General features: G+C 52.2%; 1 protein-coding gene across 9 annotated transcripts in view; it reads left to right on the top strand.

Annotated features, from left to right (window-relative positions):
- Nucleotides 1–5,720: 5,720 nt before the first annotated feature.
- The window catches only part of Fblim1 (filamin binding LIM protein 1), a 31,575-nt gene continuing 18,621 nt past the window's right edge, over nucleotides 5,721–18,674 (top strand). For 2 of the 9 annotated variants that reach the window (NM_001007554.2, NM_001399241.1), the window contains exons 1-3: nucleotides 7,483–7,530; nucleotides 11,448–11,500; nucleotides 11,904–12,167. In NM_001007554.2, the coding sequence (NP_001007555.1) occupies nucleotides 11,921–12,167 (247 nt within the window). In that variant the 5' untranslated portion in view covers nucleotides 7,483–7,530; nucleotides 11,448–11,500; nucleotides 11,904–11,920. Of the gene's footprint in view, nucleotides 5,843–7,362; nucleotides 7,432–7,471; nucleotides 7,531–7,696; nucleotides 8,003–8,686; nucleotides 9,258–11,447; nucleotides 11,501–11,903; nucleotides 12,168–18,674 lie in introns of those variants that run through there. The other 7 variants (XM_008764276.4, XM_039110429.2, NM_001399242.1 and 4 more) reach the window with 7 other exon arrangements.

Raw genomic sequence — 18,674 nt, 5'->3', positions numbered from 1 at the left:
TTGAGATAGGGTGTCTCAGAGTAGCTACTGACTGTCCTGAAACTTGCTCTGTAGACCAGGCTGGCCTTGAACTCAAGAATCAGCCTGGGGGTTGGGGATTTAGCTCAGTGGTAGAGTGCTTGCCTAGCAAGCGCAAGGCCCTGGGTTCGGTCCCCAGTTCCGAGAAAAGAAAAAAAAAAAAAAGAATCAGCCTGCCTCCATCTTTATGTCCTGGGATTAAGGTGTGAGTCACCACTCCTGACCCTTCCTGGGAGTGCTGTGTGGCCTCTCTGGGTTTGCACGAGCATCTGTAACCAGTAGATCAGCCCAGAGTACCTATAAGGAGTTGGCGGCTGTTGGGGCTAGAAGGAGGCTGTGATAAGCTCACTGCTCTCACTTCAGAGAGGCCATCCTCCTTAGAGAGGGACAAGCCAGTGTGGTATCAAGTGACAATGAGTGCGGCTGAAGAAAAGGGGAGCTGGTTTAGAAAATGGAGATTGGTAGTTGGGCAGAGTTTAAGGGGCCCCAGGAAGGTGTATCTGTCAGCTGTGGCTGTGTAACAGATTCCCCCACACGTACAAAGAAAATGTAGTTGCTTAAGGCAGTAGACATTTGTGAGTTCACGCCCTCTATGAGTCAGGCGTTTCGTGCAGCTCAACCATGTTCTCTAACTCAGAGCCTGTGGTCAAGAGGTCAGTTGTGACTCAGAGACTTCCTAAAATCTGAGAGCCTCCCCTCAAGCTCCTGCTACATGGACTTCATCACAGCCCAGCAGCTTCTTCCCTTCAGAGTCAGGGAAGGAGGGAGGGAGGGAGGGAGGAAGAGGGAGGGGGACCTGGAAGGCTAGAGGCCTCCAACTTTATATAACCCAATAGTGAAAGGCTTCGTCAGATCCTATTCTAAGCAAGTCACAGGGTCCCACACACTTCGAATGGGGCTGTTACAGCGGGGTGGGGTTGGGGTGTTCGCCCAAGAGGGACACCTAAGAGTCCTTGGAGCAACTAAGAGCTGCCTTCCATAGTGCTTGCATTGAGGAGGGGAATATTTGAGCAAAGCGTTAAGTGCAGAAGCAGAAGCCTGGGAAGGACCCTGCAGCCTTGAGGGTGGCGTGGACAGATCTCTGTGATGAGGGAGAGCTGGGAGAGTGGCAACCATGGAGTTGGCAGAGACAGCCATAGACGAGGGCAGGGCCCTGGACACTCAAGGTCAGCGTCTTCGTTCCCTGATGGGGGGCAGTGGTGGGATTTGCAGAGGGAGGTCATGAATCTGAATTCAGCTCCCTGTCAACGGATTCCTCTCTGTGATGAGGAAAGACCCTTTAGAAGCACACTCGTTTAGAAGCATCTAAAATAACAGCTCCATCTGAGTTAAGAAGGCATCTCAGGCCAAGGGCAGGGTGTGGCCAAGAGCTCCGGCCCTAGGTCTCTAAGGAGCTGTCGAGCAGGCCCTGGGTCACACGGGCCTGGTGAGGGGCTTGGGGTATCCTCAAGAGCAGTGGGGAGCCACAGAAGGCTATGCAGAGAGAGATGGTCAGACATCAGCAGTGCTGGCCTGTCCAGACAGTGGACTGTAAGGCATGGGGACAAGGTGGATGTGAGCTTTAGTGGACAGTACAGCTAGGGTCGACACAGCTGTGCACAGCTGTAATCTCAATGCTGGGAAAATTGCTACTTGATGAACTCTAGGCCAGAGGGGAGGTCTGGAGAGATGATTCAGTAGTTAGGAGTGCCTGTACTTGGGTTCCCACCCATGGCGGGTGGCTCACAAAGGTCTGGAACTCCAGCTCCCGGGAATTTAATGCCTACTCTCAGGAACCCTCATGTACCTGGCACACACATCCCGAAACACCCATACACGTGAATAAAAAAATAAAATTAAGTTTTTTAAGAGATTTTTTTATTATGTGTACAGCATTCTGCCTGGATGTAGACCTGCATACCAGAAGAGGGCAGCAGATCCCATTACAGATGGTTGTGAGCCACCATGTGGTTGCTGGGATTTGAACTCAGGACCCCTGGAAAAACAGTCAGTGCTCTTAACCACTGAGCCATCTCTCCAGCCTTAGAAATAAGTCTTAAGGGGTTGGGGATTTAGCTCAGTGGTAGAGCGCTTGCCTAGCAAGCGCAAGGCCCTGGGTTCTGTCCCCAGCTCCGAAAAAGAAAAGAAGAAAAAAAAAAAAAAAAGGAAGGAAGTCTTAAAGTAGAAACCTGACATAAAATAAAAGAGGAAAGCTGGACAATGATGGAGCACGCCTTTAATCCCAACACTCAGAGACAGAGGCAGGAGATCTCTGAGTTTGAGGCCAGCCTGGTCTACAGAGGGAGTTCCAGGGCTATACAGAGAAAACACTGTCTCAAAGAACAAAAACAAGTGTGTGTGGGAGGAGGGGGACCCTGGAGGAGGCACTGAGAGGGATGTAAAGTGAATAAGATAAAACAAAACAAAACAAAACCATGACAACAAAAACAAAAATGAGGGAGATGGTGTCTAAGGAATGGCACTGCAGGTTAACCTCTGACCTCCACACACATGCCCACACACATGCACATGCACGCTCACATGCACATGCTCACACATACACATGTCCACACACATGCACATGCACACACACATGCACTTGCACACACATGCACATGCACACACATGCACTTGCACACACATGCGCATGCACACACACATACACATGCCCATACACACATACACATGCACGCTCACATGCACATGCTCACACATACACATGTCCACACACATACACATGCCCACACAGATGCACGTGCACACACACGTTTGGGGGAAAAGAACATGAACTTCTTACAAAAGGGTAATGTTTCTTTAGAGACGGGAAAGCACATGTGCTTTCACAGGGTGCTGGGGTCCATTTGTCTGACATCTTTCTGGGCTGTCGGCCAGGAATGCTTACTGGCAGTGCTCCCTGCCTATAACCCGGCTGCCCTCTCTGTCCACAATCCTCCATAATCCCTCCGCAACTCCCAATGCTTCTGAGGAGCTCACTCAAGTGAGCACAGCCTGACAAGAGCCTACTTTCCTTCACACTGAATCAACCCGGGGCTCGGAGAGCTGCGGAGGCCAGCAGGGCCATGTCGGGTACAGGCTACAGAACTGGGAAGGCTAGGGTTGGTATGCCATGGAGGGACACTAACTCTCAGTAAGAGAGGGCTCGGGGTGGCTTTAGTGAGGGGATCGGGTCTTAGTGCAAGAAAACAGATGAGGACCCTTTCGAGAAACTGAGGCCACCATTGCCTCCCTGCTGTTGGCAGAGGATGAAGGCCTGAGGCTCAAGGATCCATCCCCCACTTCCCACCCTCAGTCTAGAGCCCGGCTCACCTGGCTCAGCAGTTGTGGGAAATGGCAGGTTTGGGCAGGCTTGGCCAGAATCAGCTCAGGCCCCCAAAGCAGAGGTTTAAGTTTGTTTTCACAGTCAAGACACAGGGAGATAGATGATCCTCCCTGTCTGCTGGGGCAGGTACACATAGGCTTACATGAAGTCCCACCGTCAGCCCACAAGCCTCCTAGATCCCAGGCACTGCATGGGTGTGTGGGGAGGATGTCAAGATAGGGTTTCTCTGTGTAGCCCCTGCTGTCCTGGAACTAGCTCTATAGACCAGGCTGGCCTCAAACTCACAGAGATCTGCCTGCCTCTGCCTCCCGAGTGCTAGGATCAAGGGTGTGAGCCATCACTGCCACACAGCAATCCAACCCCCTATTTACTTTACTTATCTGTGGTTCTTCAAGACAGGCTTTCTGGGCTGGAGAGATGGCTCAGTGGTTAAGAGCACTGACTGCTCTTCCAGAGGTCCTGAGTTCAAGTCCCAGCAACCACATGGTGGCTCACAACCATCTGTAATGAGATCTAATGCCCTCTTCTGGTGTGTCTGAAGGCAGTGTACTTATATGTAATAAATAAATAAATCTTAAAAAGAAATGTAATTCTTTAAAGACAGGCTTTCTCTGTATAGACCTGGCTGTGCTAGAACTCACTTTATAGACCAAGCTGGACTCGAACTCAGAGTGCCTCCCGAGTGCTGGGATTAAAGGCATGTGCTACCACGGGCTGGCTCCTCAACCTGTCTTTTTATAGAATCACCATCTTAGGGATGGTACCACCCAATGACTGGGCCCTCCTCCATCAGTCACCATTTAAGAAAATGCCCTACAGGGTTCTCTACAGCCTCGTCTAGACGCATTTTCTCAATTACGGTTCCCTCCTCAGATGCACTTACCTTGTGCCCAGTGGACATAAATCCCGCACAATCTCTATCTACAATTCCCCATCACTACAGGAAGGCCACAGACGTGAGTCGTAAGAGAGGAGAGTTAGGCTCAGAGAACAACTTGCCCAAGGTCGAACAGGTTGCCAGGGTCACTCAGGAGGCCTGTACTCCAGCCCGTCCCTGCCACCATCTGGGATCCCTCAAGCCCAACCTACTACAGCCCCACCGGGACATTAGAGAAACTGTGTTCAGGAAACCTGGCCTCCTTCAACTTCAGGCAGGTAAGTGGGAAGGCGGGGAGACTGGAAACTTCCTATGACTCTTTGCCAAGGACTAGACCCTCACGCTTCATGCATGTGCACATACCTGACTCAGAAATGTAATTTTAACAGGCTGGGGGGGGAGGTAGGAGGGACAAACCGAGGCTAGGCAGTTAGATCTGGGTTATCCCAACAAGCTCGCCTAAGAGAGACAGCTGAAGGGGCATTCTCTCGAGTTCCCAGGCCCAGGGTCCATGATGTACCTCAGGGAGCTTGGGAGCATGCAACCATATTCCCAGAGAGGAGAACACTTCCTTCCTGCCCGCCAAGTACTTGGATCTTGCTGGAGTGTAGATGCCGTGGGCAGGACGCTCCAGAAACCAGGCAAGAATGATGTGGGAATCCCATCCCTTCCATAGGAGGGTGCCAATGACAAACAGACCCTCAGTGTGCTCTCTTGGTGTCTGTAGCTCTGACATTCCTCCCGAGGGGAGGCTGTCCCTCTCGGTGCTGTGTGCTGGCAGGCCCCTTCGGGAGGCAGAAGCGAGTGGTTCTCTGTGAGTTCGAGGTCGGCCTGGGTTCACTCCAGCCAAGGCTACATAGAGAGACCCCGTCCAAAATAAAATTGGGAGGTGGTGCTTGTTCAAGGTCAGTCAGTACCGACGGCTAAGAGTCCGTTTGGCCCGTGCTTCTGTGCTGTCAGAGACGCCTTCCCACCCGCCGCCCCCCTGCCGCCATCCCTGTCTTTCCATTCTAGCACAGGCTGCTGCTGGTAACTGTTGCCCTATTTTTGTCTTCACCCCCCACACCATTTGTGTCTCTGCTCGGTCCTAGTATACCCCATCCATAATCTCCCCATCTAGACAAGGATTAATGGTTAGACTTGGTTCCTATTGGCTCCCGACTGACTCTCCCTCCCAAGTCGCCAGCGCCCAGACCATGTTTACAGGGTCCCAAACCCACCACTGTGGACAGCGATCAGGCTATACTTCCCAACAGAGTCTGAACAGCAGCCAATGTCACCCACTGCCCGAATCTTGTCCCTAAGCCCTTCTCCGTCTGCCTGCAGGACTCAGCCATCATGGCCCTAGTAGAGGACTCTCTCCTTGTCTACTGGGACTTCTGAGGAGGGAAGAGAGCTGGTCTGAGCTTGGCAGGGAGGGAGGAGGGAAGCAGAACCTATGAGAAGGCAGACAGAGGGCGTGTCTTCTCTGCCAGCACATTTCCTGGGTTTCCATTGCAGGAAGTTTGGCACCTGCCTATCGGTGCCACTGATATCCAGGCTGGCGCAGGCGACTTTGAGCTAGGACAATACCCCAACTGGAAGCAGCAGCAGGAGGTGGCACAGAGGCCAGGGGTGCAGGACAGCCGGTGAGTGGCAGCAGCTAGACACCCCCAGATTGCCTTTAGTCTGTCCCGAGCTTAGCGGATGTGGAAAGCCAGGCTCCTAGATTAACCCCTTTGACCTTGGCTAAGGCCCCAAGTCAGCCCTTCGGTTCAGAGTCTCAGTGTTCCACTGGATGAAGCAGTGGGGTAAAGGGGTAAATGGCGCCCTCCATTTTCAGCACAGGCCGTGAGTCTTCACACCTGCTGCAGAGAAAAGGCCCCATTGCCAGGTTGGGAATGCACCCAAGGGGCCCCTGGGCACAGCCTCAGTGTGGTACTGGGTTCCATCCTTGACTCTTATCCGGGGATGGTGGCAGCGATCCAGCCTCGGGGCTAGCAGATCCGGGTGCCTAAGGGGCACTGTCTGGTCTGGCTTGAATCTAGCCTTGCCCAGTGCCCACTGCACAAGCCTCAATCCTCCCCGGCTTCAGTGTCTGGTCTGTGGGGTAGGACCTATCAGCCCTGGAGTAGAGTCTGGAAGAGTTAGATGAAAGGTTTGAAAGGAACACAAGGGAAGCCTCTAGACATGGCAGCTACTCTAGTGACTGCGCTCGGAAAACCCTAATGACAACGGTTGGAAAGGCCATTAAGGGGCGTGGGGCTTAGTGGGGAGGAGGAGGATGGAGCTGAGCACCCAGGCACCCTACTCTGACACGTCGATCCCAGGACTACCTCGAGGAGTGGTTGTGAGGGTGGGGCAAGGGTTGCAGGAGGGGACACAATCCTGCCTGATTACCCCCTGCCCTCCAGATGACTACGGCTCTCCCTTGCCCAATTCTCCATTGTGCCTCTAGTCAAAAGAACAATTTGCTTGCCTGGGAATCAGACCCAGATTTCTTTCCCCAGCAATGTCCTCAGGTCTCCAGGGACCTGAGCAGCTCAGAGCAGTCCCAACCCAGGCCCCAGGGCTCTGTGCTCCGCTTCTTCTTCGGGGCAGGAACAGGGCCAGGAGGCAAACAGGTGACCTGATTGTTTTCCCCTGTCTCCTTGAGGGGCCTCTTTCCACCACAGATCCCGAGACCCACTTGTAAAGGATTCTTAGGCTCAGACAGGCAGCGACAGCCCAGGACAGAAGATCCAGGTGACTTACTTGCCTTACTGGAGCCTCTGAGAGCCCTACTCCAGGCATTCTTTGAAAAAGCCCCACAACTCCAGTATATGTTAGCATTATCGCTTTAACTCCAGGCCAAGTTGCAGAGGTGGGCAGGCAGTGCGGACCCCATTTTAGGAATTAAAGATTGAGGCTTAGGGAACCGGGGTTGACAGTCCCAGGTCATGCGTCTAGACTAACTTAGGACCCTGAAGGATTTCAGAGCCAATCCGGGTGCAAGTACCCCTCTTCGCCAGTTGAGGCAGGTGGGGCCGCTCATCCAGGTGACCTAGAGCGAGGGTGGCTAAGGATCCCCCTTCCCCGCCCCCGCGCCGCGCTTCCCCGGTGCACCGTGGGGGTGGGCAGTGGAGGAGGAGCCACAGGGAGGGGGAGGAGTGGTGGAAACAAAGGGAGGGGGCGCGGCCACAGGTGGGGGGGCAGGTAGGGCGAGCCCGCGCCCCCTCCCCGAGCGTCACCTTTTATGGTAAGGCGCGCGCGGGGCGGCGGGCGGAGGGAGGCTGGGGCGGGAGCAAGGGGAGGAGGCGCAGCGCCGGCCGAGGCCGGGGAATGGGGCGCGCGGCAGGTAAGCGGGTGCGGAGTGGGGGTCCTGGCTGTGAGCCCCGGGCAGGGTCAACCTCAGGTGGCCACATGGGTAACTCTCGGCCACCGTACTGGACCCACCCCGGCGCTGCTGGGGGGCTCGGGGCGGGTACTGTCTCTTGTCTCTGTGTGTCCCAGGATCTCAGCCATTGGGGACTTCGGCAGGCTGAGTGCGGAGACCGCACGGGAGTCATGTCTCTGCTCTGGAGTGGGACGGGTTGAGCAGGGCAGAGGCTCCCGCACAAAGAGGACAGAGGCCCGCGTATGGATCAAATTATAGTCACCGCGGTGACCCGACCAACTGCCCCGCTCCACTGCTGTGCCAGGGCGCAGAGTTCCCGAGTTCTCTTGCCCCTCCTGGACCCTGTTCCCAGCTCCAGTCCGGAGAGGGAAAAGAGGGTCCTAGGGTCTCCTCGCCTGGCCTGGCAGGGTGTGGAAATGGGCGATCCCCCAAGGTGTGTGCAGCTACTTCCCATCTTCAGCCCAGACCTGAGATCCCAGGGGGAGAAGCTGGGCAGCGCCCAGATTCCTGCTTTTAACAATGGAGACCACTGTCCTCCAGCCGCAGAGCTCCGCCTGCCCCTCTGGGGCTGAATGACCAGCTGGCCTCTTCTCAGCCACCCTCTAGGGCAGACTTCTATTCACTTGATGAATAAAAAGACAGCCCAGAGAGGTTGAGCGTCTGCATCAAGGTCGCTCAGTACAAAAGACCGGTAGCCTGAGGAGAACCGAGTTTCTGAGCGTCTTTCTCTGGTGTAGGAAAGAGGATGAGAGGCCCTTAGCCTTCTGAGATCGCAAGGTGTCTTGTGGGAGTGAGGGGCATACACTTTCCCGTTTCCAGCAAAGTTTAATTCTGGCCCTAAACTTAGATTGCTTAGTGGGTCTGTGTGAAAGAGCAATGCTTAGAAACGACTCGAAGGGGGTCTAGAGGGCGGGCAAAGAGTTATCCAGGCCGCTTGCACATCCCCTCCCAGGGGCTGCAGCCTAAGGCCGGCCCTGGCTGGCTGGCCGGCTCTCAGCCTCCTTCCTTCCTCTTGACAGGAAATGACTTTCTTTCCCTTTGTTCCCACTTTCTCCGCTTACCCAACTGGATCTGGGTGTCTGATTTGCCCTCCGGGGGAGGAAGGATGGGGGTGGAGGGTCTGCTGGGAAGTTGTCATACAATGCTCCCACACCCCACACCCCACCCCACCCCCGCCTGGGTGAACTCAGGGGCAGTGGGACCTAAGGGAAGCGCCAGCAGGCTCTCTTTATGAGACCCGACAAGGCTTTGAAAATCCCCAGCGCTGCTCCATCCCCGAGGTCCTCACCGCTGCCTGACGACGTAAAGGGCGAGCATGGATGCCCAGCTGCGAACATCTGGCCTCCACGCTGGATGTTTCCGAGAAAGCAGGCAGAATGGAATGGGGGTCAGAGTAGGGGGAGAGGAGGTGGAGGAGGGTTCCTGAAGAGCCACAGCCTGTCTCAGAGGACCCGCCTAGAATGTGTTGACCGCAAGAAATTGGTTTGGATTGGGTTATTTGGGGGAAGGGGTGGAGCTTGGAGTGGGGGAGGAGGCTTGTATGGTCCAGGGAAGAAAAAGTCCAAGGATGCCCCCAGGACTCCCAGGTTGCTGGATTCTCTGAAAGGATTCCAAGCCTGCTGGAGGGCCAAGGAAACATACTTCGAACTCTTGTTGGGACCGCGTGACAGAGGCTCCCTACAGCTGAGGTTTGAAGTCTGAGCTCTTGGCTTTATAAATGTCAGTGGAGTTGAGATAGGGTCTAACTATGTACCCAGGCTGGGTTTGAACTCATGGTCCTCCTGCCTCAGGTTTCCTGAGTAGTGAGATTACAGTTAAAGTATGTTTTATCTATCGTTCTTGGCTTCGATTTGTTTGTTTGTTTTGGCTAATCTGGGATTTGCTATGTAGACTGTAGACCAGGCTGGCCTTGAACTCACGAGAGAGAGAGAGAGAGAGAGAGAGAGAGAGAGAGAGAGAGAGAGAGAGAGAGATCAGCTTACTCTTCTGCCTGTGAGTGCTAGGATTAAAAGCGTGTGTGTGTGTGTGTGTGTGTGTGTGTGTGTGTGTGTGTGTGTGTGGTGCGTGCGCACATACACATACATACATATTCTTTTTTCTAGACAGGGTTTCTCTTTCAGCCCTGTCTGTTCTGGAACTCTCACTCTGTAGACCCAGCTGGCCTTGAACTCACAAAGATCTGCCGGCCTCTGCCTACCAAGTGCTGGGATTAAAGGATTGCACCACCACTGCCCGGCCCCCCCAATTTTATTTTAAAGATTTTACCCTTTTGGAAAACAGGGTTTCTCTATGTAGCCCTGGCTATTCTGGAAATTACTATGTAGCTCAGGCTGGCCTCCAACTTACAGAGGTCCCGCTTCTTTCCTGTGGTGTGCTGGAATTAAAAGCATGTGCTGCCATGCTTGACACCCAGAGCTATTTTCTGGGCATTTGTCTCTGTCAGCCTGCAGGAGGGGTCCAAGGAGGCCAATGCACCTTGAGACTCAGAGGGAGATCTGTGAGTGACCATGTGGGATCCACATCCCACTGGGGTCTCTGGGTCCTCACCCCACCCCACTGTCCATCCCCACTGTTTGAGACTATCCATACATCTCCCCAAGCACCCATGACTGAGCTTCAGGGTCATGTCATGGTGGCCCACACAGTGTCAAGAAGGGAGATAAGGGGCACACTTTTAGCCAGGGAGCTATGGTTGGGTGCCAGGGAGGACTTAGTGTCATGTGGTCAGTTCACACACAATGACCCACCTAGGCCTCAGCCTCAGAGGCTGCTACCTGCAGGAGCCGCCTGGCCTTCCCAACATGAAGGCGCTTCCTCTGAAGCCCAAATCTGGGCTTCAACAACGTGCAGCTGCTCTCGGGCTCTTGATGCAGACCACTGAAGGCAGGCAAGGTTACCTGAGGGTATCAGACATATGCACAAATGAGCCAGCAGGTCCTGTGATGAGCTGTCCCCAATGTGAGGAAGCATACATCGCCCCAGAGTGGGAGTCAGGGGACGCTTCCGTGGATGAGGTGAGGTTTGAACTGGTTTTAACTCTCTCAAAGTTAAAATTAACCATGTAGGGACATCCTCCAACAGAGAAAGGCAGGAAAGAAAGGGCTAAGACGGGTAAAAGAATCTTGAGGTAGACTTGGGGGTGTGGCTCTGTGGTAGAGTACGACTGTATCTCATGTGTGCAAGACCCAGAGTCCCATCCCCAAATCAGAGAGATGGGCAGGGTTGAGAGAGGGTGAGGCCGCAGAAGCTTAGAGTTTATTGTTCTGAAGGAATAGGGAGCCTTAAAAAACTTTTATTTCTCTCTCTCTTTCTCTCTCTCTCTCTCTCTCTCTCTCTCTCTCTCTCTCTCTCTCTGTGTGTGTGTGTGTGTGTGTGTGTGTGTGTGTGTGTGTGTGTGTATGTTAGACAGAGTTTCTTTGGTTAGCCCTGGCTGTCTTGGAACTCTCTCTATAAACTAGGCTAGCCTTGAACTCAGATCTGCCTGCTTCTGTCTCCGTCTGCTGGGATTAAAGGGTGCACTACCATTACCCAGCCTTAAAAAGCAGGGAGAAGCAATCAGATTTATGCGATTTATGCTCTGGAAAGATGTAGATTAGGAGGTAGGATAGGAGACATTCCAGATATCCACAGCCATTACACACACACACACACACACACACACACACACACAGAGTATCAAAGATGTGACGGTTTGGGGCTGGACAGTATGGAGTGGACAGTAGAGAACAGAGCTGTCAAAGGGACTTGACTTCTCAGATCTGTCCTTGCTGATGAAATAAGATGATGTGTCATTGGGCGCTCGGGGCAGCACAGGGACAGAGCACATCCTGTCTTTTCCCGTCTGCTACTCTTACGATCCTGATCCTGTTTTCTTCCAGTGGAGCTGGCCTGAACTTTGGACCTTGCCTTCCAGTAGGAATCAGTATCTCAGGTGAGGGAGGCGCCGTGGGAGGGTTTGAGGGCCTGTGCCCGTCAGCTGCCTGGGCTGGGCTCTGAAGGAGGAGGCCAGGGAAGACAACCTGTCCATTGCTTTGGAGCAATGGCCACTGGGAGGGGCCTTCGGAGTGTGTGGGCCCTTGTGACGTGGCCTATCTGAAGGCTATCCCCTGCCCCTGCCCCTCCTACTTCCTCTTCTTTCCCTCCCTGCTCACTGTGCAACCCAGGCTGGCCTAGACCACACATTCTCCTGCTTCAGTCCCCTCTCTGGTGGGGCTGGGTGTTTAGACTGGGCCCACCAGTACAGTGAGGTTGTCTTGTGGAGAAGAAAGGCTCTGGGCGATCTCTTCAGTGACCAGTGGGCTACCCTTGATAACCTGAACCCCTTCTTTTCCCAGCCCCACAGGAGCTGATCATGGCCTCCAAGCAAGAGAAGAGGGTGGCCTCCTCTGTCTTCATCACCCTGGCCCCCCCACGCAGAGATGTGGCAGTGACTGAGGAAGTGACCCAGGCAGTTTGTGAAGCCCGACGTGCTCGACCCTGGGAGACCCTTCCCACAAAGACACCTGGGGCTGCAGTGGGCAGGAGCCCCAAGACCTGGACGCCCTCTGGCAGGACCACTGCCTCACTCCCTGAAGTCCCACCTCAGCTCTCCAATGGAGGTAAGAGAGTGTCCCTAAGGGGACAAGGACAGAGCTAGCACCGAGGCAGGGAGGAAAGGGCAGACTAGGTGCCACTCACTCATCAAGCGCTGCCATGTGCCAGGCAGACTCTGAAACCCACCTGCCTGTGCTGGAGTCCTGACTCTTCCTCTTCCCAGCTCTGGGATGTTGCAGGTCCCTCAGCCTCCCTGTGCCTTAGCTTCTTAGCACTAGAGACCCTTGCTAATATAAAACATCCCAGAAAAGCTTCAAAGTATAGTTGTGAAGATTAAGAGCATACAGGAGCCAGCTCTTTCCTGGACATTTTGGGCTCTCCTCATTTCTCCTTCTCCTTCTCCTTCTCCTTCTCCTTCTCCTTCTCCTTCTCCTTCTCCTTCTCCTTCTCCTTCTCCTTCTCCTTCTCCTCCTCCTCCTCCTCCTCCTCCTCCTCCTCCTCTTCCTCCTCCTCCTTCTCCTCTCCTCTCCTCTCCTCTCCTCTCCTCTCCTCTCCCCCAATCTCTCTCTCACCAATCCCCTTTCCCCATGGAGAAGTTTGAGTCTGTGAGGTCCAAATTGAACTTCTTCCAGGACCTCTTGAATGAGACTCACGGAGGCAGTGATCAATGCAAAAAGCAAGAGGACTTTAAATCCAACATGTCTGGGTCAGCTTACTTCAAAGGGAGCCAACCCTGAGCAGACTCTAACAGGGAGTTATATACCTTGCAAACAATTGGGGCAGAATTCAAACAATGGTAACTAGGCAGGGTACTATTGATGGGGTGAAGCGACCTTCAAACTGACTCGTGGTCAGTGGACCATTCTGGACTTTTCAGGGGGGACGGTTGGGAGTCAAGGGGAGGTCTGTTAGGAGTCCTAGGTAGCTTTGTTTGACAGTTTGGCCTGCAGTTGCTCCAGGAACTGAACTAACTCTACTCCTACTGGAAGGGTGGGGTCTTTCTGTGCTCGGGGGTTTGTGGTGGAATTTTCCCACTGGCCTCAGATTGACCCCAACTCTGGCCCTTTCAAGTTTTGTTTTGTTTTGTGTCTTCCCCAGCCTTGAGCTAAACTAGTCTTCTTTCTATCCTCCAAGGCCTTTGCGCAGACTTCCATCATGCTGGACAAGCTTGTTGGCATGCTCAGAAAAGTCTTCTTTCTAAGTAGCCCCATGGCAAGTTCCATCACCACACACACACACACACACACACACACACACACACACACACACACACTTTCAAAGTCAAGGTAGCCTCCCCTGGTGAACTCCCTATGAAGTTAAGGATGGCATTTCCTAAGTCTCCCACCTCTACCTTCCAAGTGGGAACCCAGGCCTATGCCACCACACCTAGCTTCTTCTGTGCTGGGGATGGAACCCAGGGCCTCGTGCATTTGACCAAGTGAGCTAAATCCTGGTCCTTATTTTTGACACTTCCTTTAATTTCAGTTATTATTATTATTTGTGTGTGTGTGTGAGAGTGTGTGTGTGTGTGTGTGAGGTGTGTGTGTGAGTGTGTGTGTAAAAAAAAAAAAAAAAGAGCATACAGGACCAGCGAGATGGCTCAGCAGTAAAAATGCTCACTGGGCAAGAGTAAGGATCTAAGTTCAAGTCCCAGAACCTATGCAAAGGTGGAAAGATAGATCAACTCCTACAAGTTCTTTTGATCTCCACATGTACACATACACACACACATGCACACAGATATACACATGTGCACACAGGCACACACAGATATACACACATGCACATAGGCACACACACATGCACACAGATAAACACATGTGCACACAGGCACACACACACATGCACACAGATATACACATGTGCACACAGGCACACACAAATATACACACAGATATACACATGTGCACACAGGCACACACACATACGAACAGATATATACATGTGCACACAGACACACACACACACACATATATACACATGTGCACACAGGCATATACACATGTGCACACAGATACACACACAAATATATATAACACACACATGAATATGCATATACACACGAAGAAATATGCACAGGGATACACCCTTGTACACAGACATACATGTACACAGATACACACATCCATACAGATATACACATATGCACATAGGCGCACACACAGAGAGATATGCACGCACATGGACATACATACACACAGAAATATGCACACAGATACACCTACGCACACATTCATACACAATAAACACACACAGATAGGCATGCACACACATGCACATGGATACACAGACAGATACACACATGTGCACGCGCACACACACGCGCGCGCGCCCACTAAGTGAGTTCGAATTGACAAAAACATATCGAATGTCAAAAGAGCAAGTATCACAGTGGAGCCCGGTGCCATCGAGGTGGAGAAGGGACTCTTTTTGCCGCTCCTCGAGGGGCTCCTCTGAGGCCTCTGCTGTATGGGGGACACGGAAACAGGTGCAAAGACTGAGGCTGGAATGAACTCGAAGGGTCTAGAAGACATCTTACTCTGTTTGTGGACGTTGCTGCTGGCCTGTGATTTCTTTCTTGCTGTGTGCTGGCGCACATGCCTGTGCAAGGAGGTCTGTGCACAGTCTGTCCCTGTTACTTCTCCCCTTCCAGTCCCCAGTTGGGGTCTGGGGATTGAACTCAGGTCACCAGGCTTGGCTGAAAATGTCTTTCCCCACTGGGCCATCTCATTAGCTCTGGGATTGACTTTTAACCTAATTAATTAGTTAATTGATGTGAGTGTCTGTGTGTCTGTGTCTGTGCGTGTGTGTGTGTGTGTGTGTGTGTGTGTGTGAGAGAGAGAGAGAGAGAGAGAGAGAGAGAGAGAGAGATTATATTAGTAAGGATTTCTATTGCTGTCAGAAGACACCATCAACACAGCAACTCTTTTTTTTTTTTTTTCTTTTCTTTTTTTTTCGGAGCTGGGGATCAAACCTGGGGCCTTGCACTTGCTAGGCAAGCGCTCTACTGCTGAGCTAAATCCCCAACCCCCACAGCAACTCTTATAAAGGAACACATTTAACTATCGGTTTAGTCCATTATGGTCACAGCAGGCAGGAAGCATGGCGGCATGCAAGCAGACCTGGTGCTTGGGGAGGGAAGAAGCTGAGAGTTCTACAAGGGGTTCAGCAGGCAGAAGGAAGACAGAGTGAACCATTGGGCCTGGCTTGAAACCTCAAAGCCCTCCCCCAGTGACACACTTCCTCCCACAAGGCCACACCTATCAGTGCCAATCCCTATGAACCTGTGGGAGCCATTTTCATTCAAACCACCACACATATGCGATGAGGGGTCAGCCCCACCAAAACAAGGAAAAGAGGCAGGAAAGCTTCTGCGCGGGTCCCAGGGATCAAACTCCAGCCGTCAGCCTTGGCAGCAAGCACCTTTACCCCTGGGCGACCTCCTCTCCCCACTTACATTCTTGCTGACACTTCTCAGCTCATGGTCCCTGGGGCGAGACATCGCTGGGAGAGGACACAGCTTGGGATGCCTCTGAGAGCTCGGGTCCTGACTCACAAGCTTTCCCAGTACGTGGCCCCCAGGTTCCCACACTCCCATCAGCCCATCAGTCACACCATAGTCACCTCTGGGCTTGTTCCAGCACAGCTGGGCCCCACCTCAAAGCTGGAGTTGAGACTTTAATTTGCATTTTTCCTATCGTTCTGGGAAGTAATGACACTTTGTGAATCTTTATTTATATCATCTTTTTTTTTTCTTTTTCTTTTTTCTTTTTTTTTTTCGGAGCTGGGGACTGAACCCGGGGCCTTGCGCTCGCTAGGCAAGCGCTCTACTGCTGAGCTAAATCCCCAACCCCTTATATCATCTTTTTAATTAACTTTCTTTTTTCAAGACAGGTTTTTTGTTTTTTTTGTTTTTTTTTAGTGTACCAACTCTGGCTGTCCTGGAGCTCACTCTGCAGACCAGGCTGGCCTCAAACTTAAGAGATATGCTTGCGGGGTTGGGGATTTAGCTCAGCGGTAGAGCACTTGCCTAGCAAGCGCAAGGCCCTGGGTTCGGTCCCCAGCTCCGGAAAAAAAAAAAAGAGAGAGAGAGATATGCTTCCCTCAGGCTCCTGAGTGCTGGGGTTGAAGGCAGGTGCCAGCACCGCCCAGCACCTTTGAATTACCCTCCCTTTCTCCTCATCCTCTTCCAAGGCTGCTGAGCTGCACTGCCCCCTCCTCAGCCATATCTCAGACTGGAGCTCACAGGAGCTCAGTGACACCCCTTGCCTGGCCCACAGTTGTGAGCTACCATGTGGATTCTGGGAATCGGATTCCAGTCCTCTGGAAGAGTAACCAGTGCCATTTAACCACTGAGCCACCCCACCAGCCCCAGATTTTATTTTATTTTTATTTGTGTTATATACGTGTACATTTGCACGTGGATTGCTTCTGTATGTTGTTTTGTGCAAGTGTGAGTGCAGTACCCCCAGGGGCCAGAAGAGGGCGCAGGATCCCTGGACCTGGGCTACAAGTGGTTGTGAGCTGTCTAACAAGGTGCTGGGAATTGAACTCAGGTCTTCGATAAGAGCAGTATATGGTCCTTTTTTTAAATTTTTTTTAAGATTTTATTTTATGGGGTTGGGGATTTAGCTCAGCGATAGAGCACTTGCCTAGCAAGCTCAAGGCCCTGGGTTCGGTCCCCAGCTCCGAAAAAAAGAAAAAAGAAAAAAAAAAAAGATTTTATTTTATTGTATGAGTACACTGTATCCGTCTTCAGACACACCAGAAGAGGGCATCGGATCCCATTACAGATGGTTGTGAGCCACCATGTGGTTGCTGGGAATTGAACTCAGGACCTCTGGAAGAGCAGTCGGTGCTCTTAACCACTGAGCCATCTCCCCAGCCCCCCAGTATATGGTTCCTAACTGCTGAACCTTCTCTCCAGTCCTCTAGCCCCCAGTTTTAAAATTAATTTTTGATTACATTTATTCATTGTATGTGTGTCATAACATTTGTATGTGGAAGTCTGAGGACAGCTTGTAGGAGTCAGTTCTCTCCACCATGTAGGCCCTAAGAATGGAACTCAGGCCCTCAGACTTGGCAGCAAGCTCTCTACCCACTGAGCCATCTTACTAGCCCCGCAATACGTTTTTATCCACCCACACGAATTGTACATGTTTATGTGTGTCTTTGTTAGGGTTTTACTGCTGTGAGCAGACACCGTGACCAAGGCAACTCTTACAAAGGAAAACATTTTTTTTTTTTTTTGGTTCTTTTTTTTGGAGCTGGGGACCGAACCCAGGGCCTTGCGCTTCCTAGGCAAGCGCTCTACCACTGAGCTAAATCCCCAACCCCAGGAAAACATTTTTTTTAATTAATTAATTTATGTATTTCATGTATATGAATACACTGTCCCTGTGTTCATGCACACCAGAAGAGGGCATCAGATCCCATTACAGGTGGTTGTGAGCCACCATGTGGTTGCCGGGATTTGAACTCAGGACCTCTGGAAGAACAGTCAGTGCTCTTAACCACTGAGCCATCTCTCCAGCCCCAAAGGGCAACGTTTAATTGGGGCTGGCTTACAGGTTCAGAGGTTCAGTCCATTATCATCAAAGGAGGAGCATGGCAGCATCCAGGCAGCCATGGTGCAGGAGGAGCTGAGAGTTCTACATCTTCATCTGAAGGCTGCTACCAGAATAGTGGCTTCCAGGCACCTTCCAGGAGGAGGGTCTTAGGGCCCACACCCACAGTGACACGCCCACTCCATCAAGGCCACACCCACTCCATCAAGGCCACACCCACTCCATCAAAGCCACACCCACTCCATCAAAGCCACACCTCCGTGCCGCTCCCTGGGCAGAGCATATATAAACCATCACAATCCAATACAGCATCTTGTTTTATGGCTTGTGGTGTAATCTTCAGGTCAGGGTAATTAGCATATCCATTACCGCAGATGCTTATTTCTTTGTGGCGGGAACATTCAGAATCCTGTTAGCTGTTTTGAATTATTCGGTTGACCGTTGTCAACTGCAGTAGAAGCCTCTTCTCCTGGTATGGTGGTACAGACCTGCAATCCCAGCACTCAGGAGGCTGAGGATGGAGGATTGGGAGCTCGAGGCTAGTCTGGGCAACACAGTGAGAACCAGTCAGAGAAGGGGAGCCGGGAGGAGAGCTGAGAGTCCTTTGTACCCTGTTAATGCTCTTCAGACAGGTGAGACTTCCGACCTGACAGTGACCTAAGTCTGGTCCTAGACCAGCAGTGGGGGATGACCAGAAGCTGGCTGTGTTTGTACAGGCGCCTCCCCGAGCCCCCAGGATTCTGCGATTCGGTTTAGTCAGGGCCATGGTCTAGAGCACACATCTGCAAGGTCCCTTCAGCCCTGAGGAGGAGTGGGAGGTGAGGATAGTGGTGGGCTGGGCTAGGAAACCTGAGGCCAGAGGGTGAGGATAGACCTGGCGCTAGGTCTTCTGACTTTGGGAAATCTAGAACTTTCTGTGCTTAGCCTCCGTCCTTCCATGGCCATTATTCTCCCACACACACACACACACACCTTTGTTTATGTGTATATGTGTGCACACAGAAT

The sequence above is a fragment of the Rattus norvegicus genome, chromosome 5 (assembly GCF_036323735.1).
Source record: "Rattus norvegicus strain BN/NHsdMcwi chromosome 5, GRCr8, whole genome shotgun sequence".
NCBI classification, from domain to species: domain Eukaryota; kingdom Metazoa; phylum Chordata; class Mammalia; order Rodentia; family Muridae; genus Rattus; species Rattus norvegicus.
The sequence above is the reverse complement of the archived record's forward strand: the minus strand, read 5'-3'. Positions and strand labels throughout refer to the sequence as shown.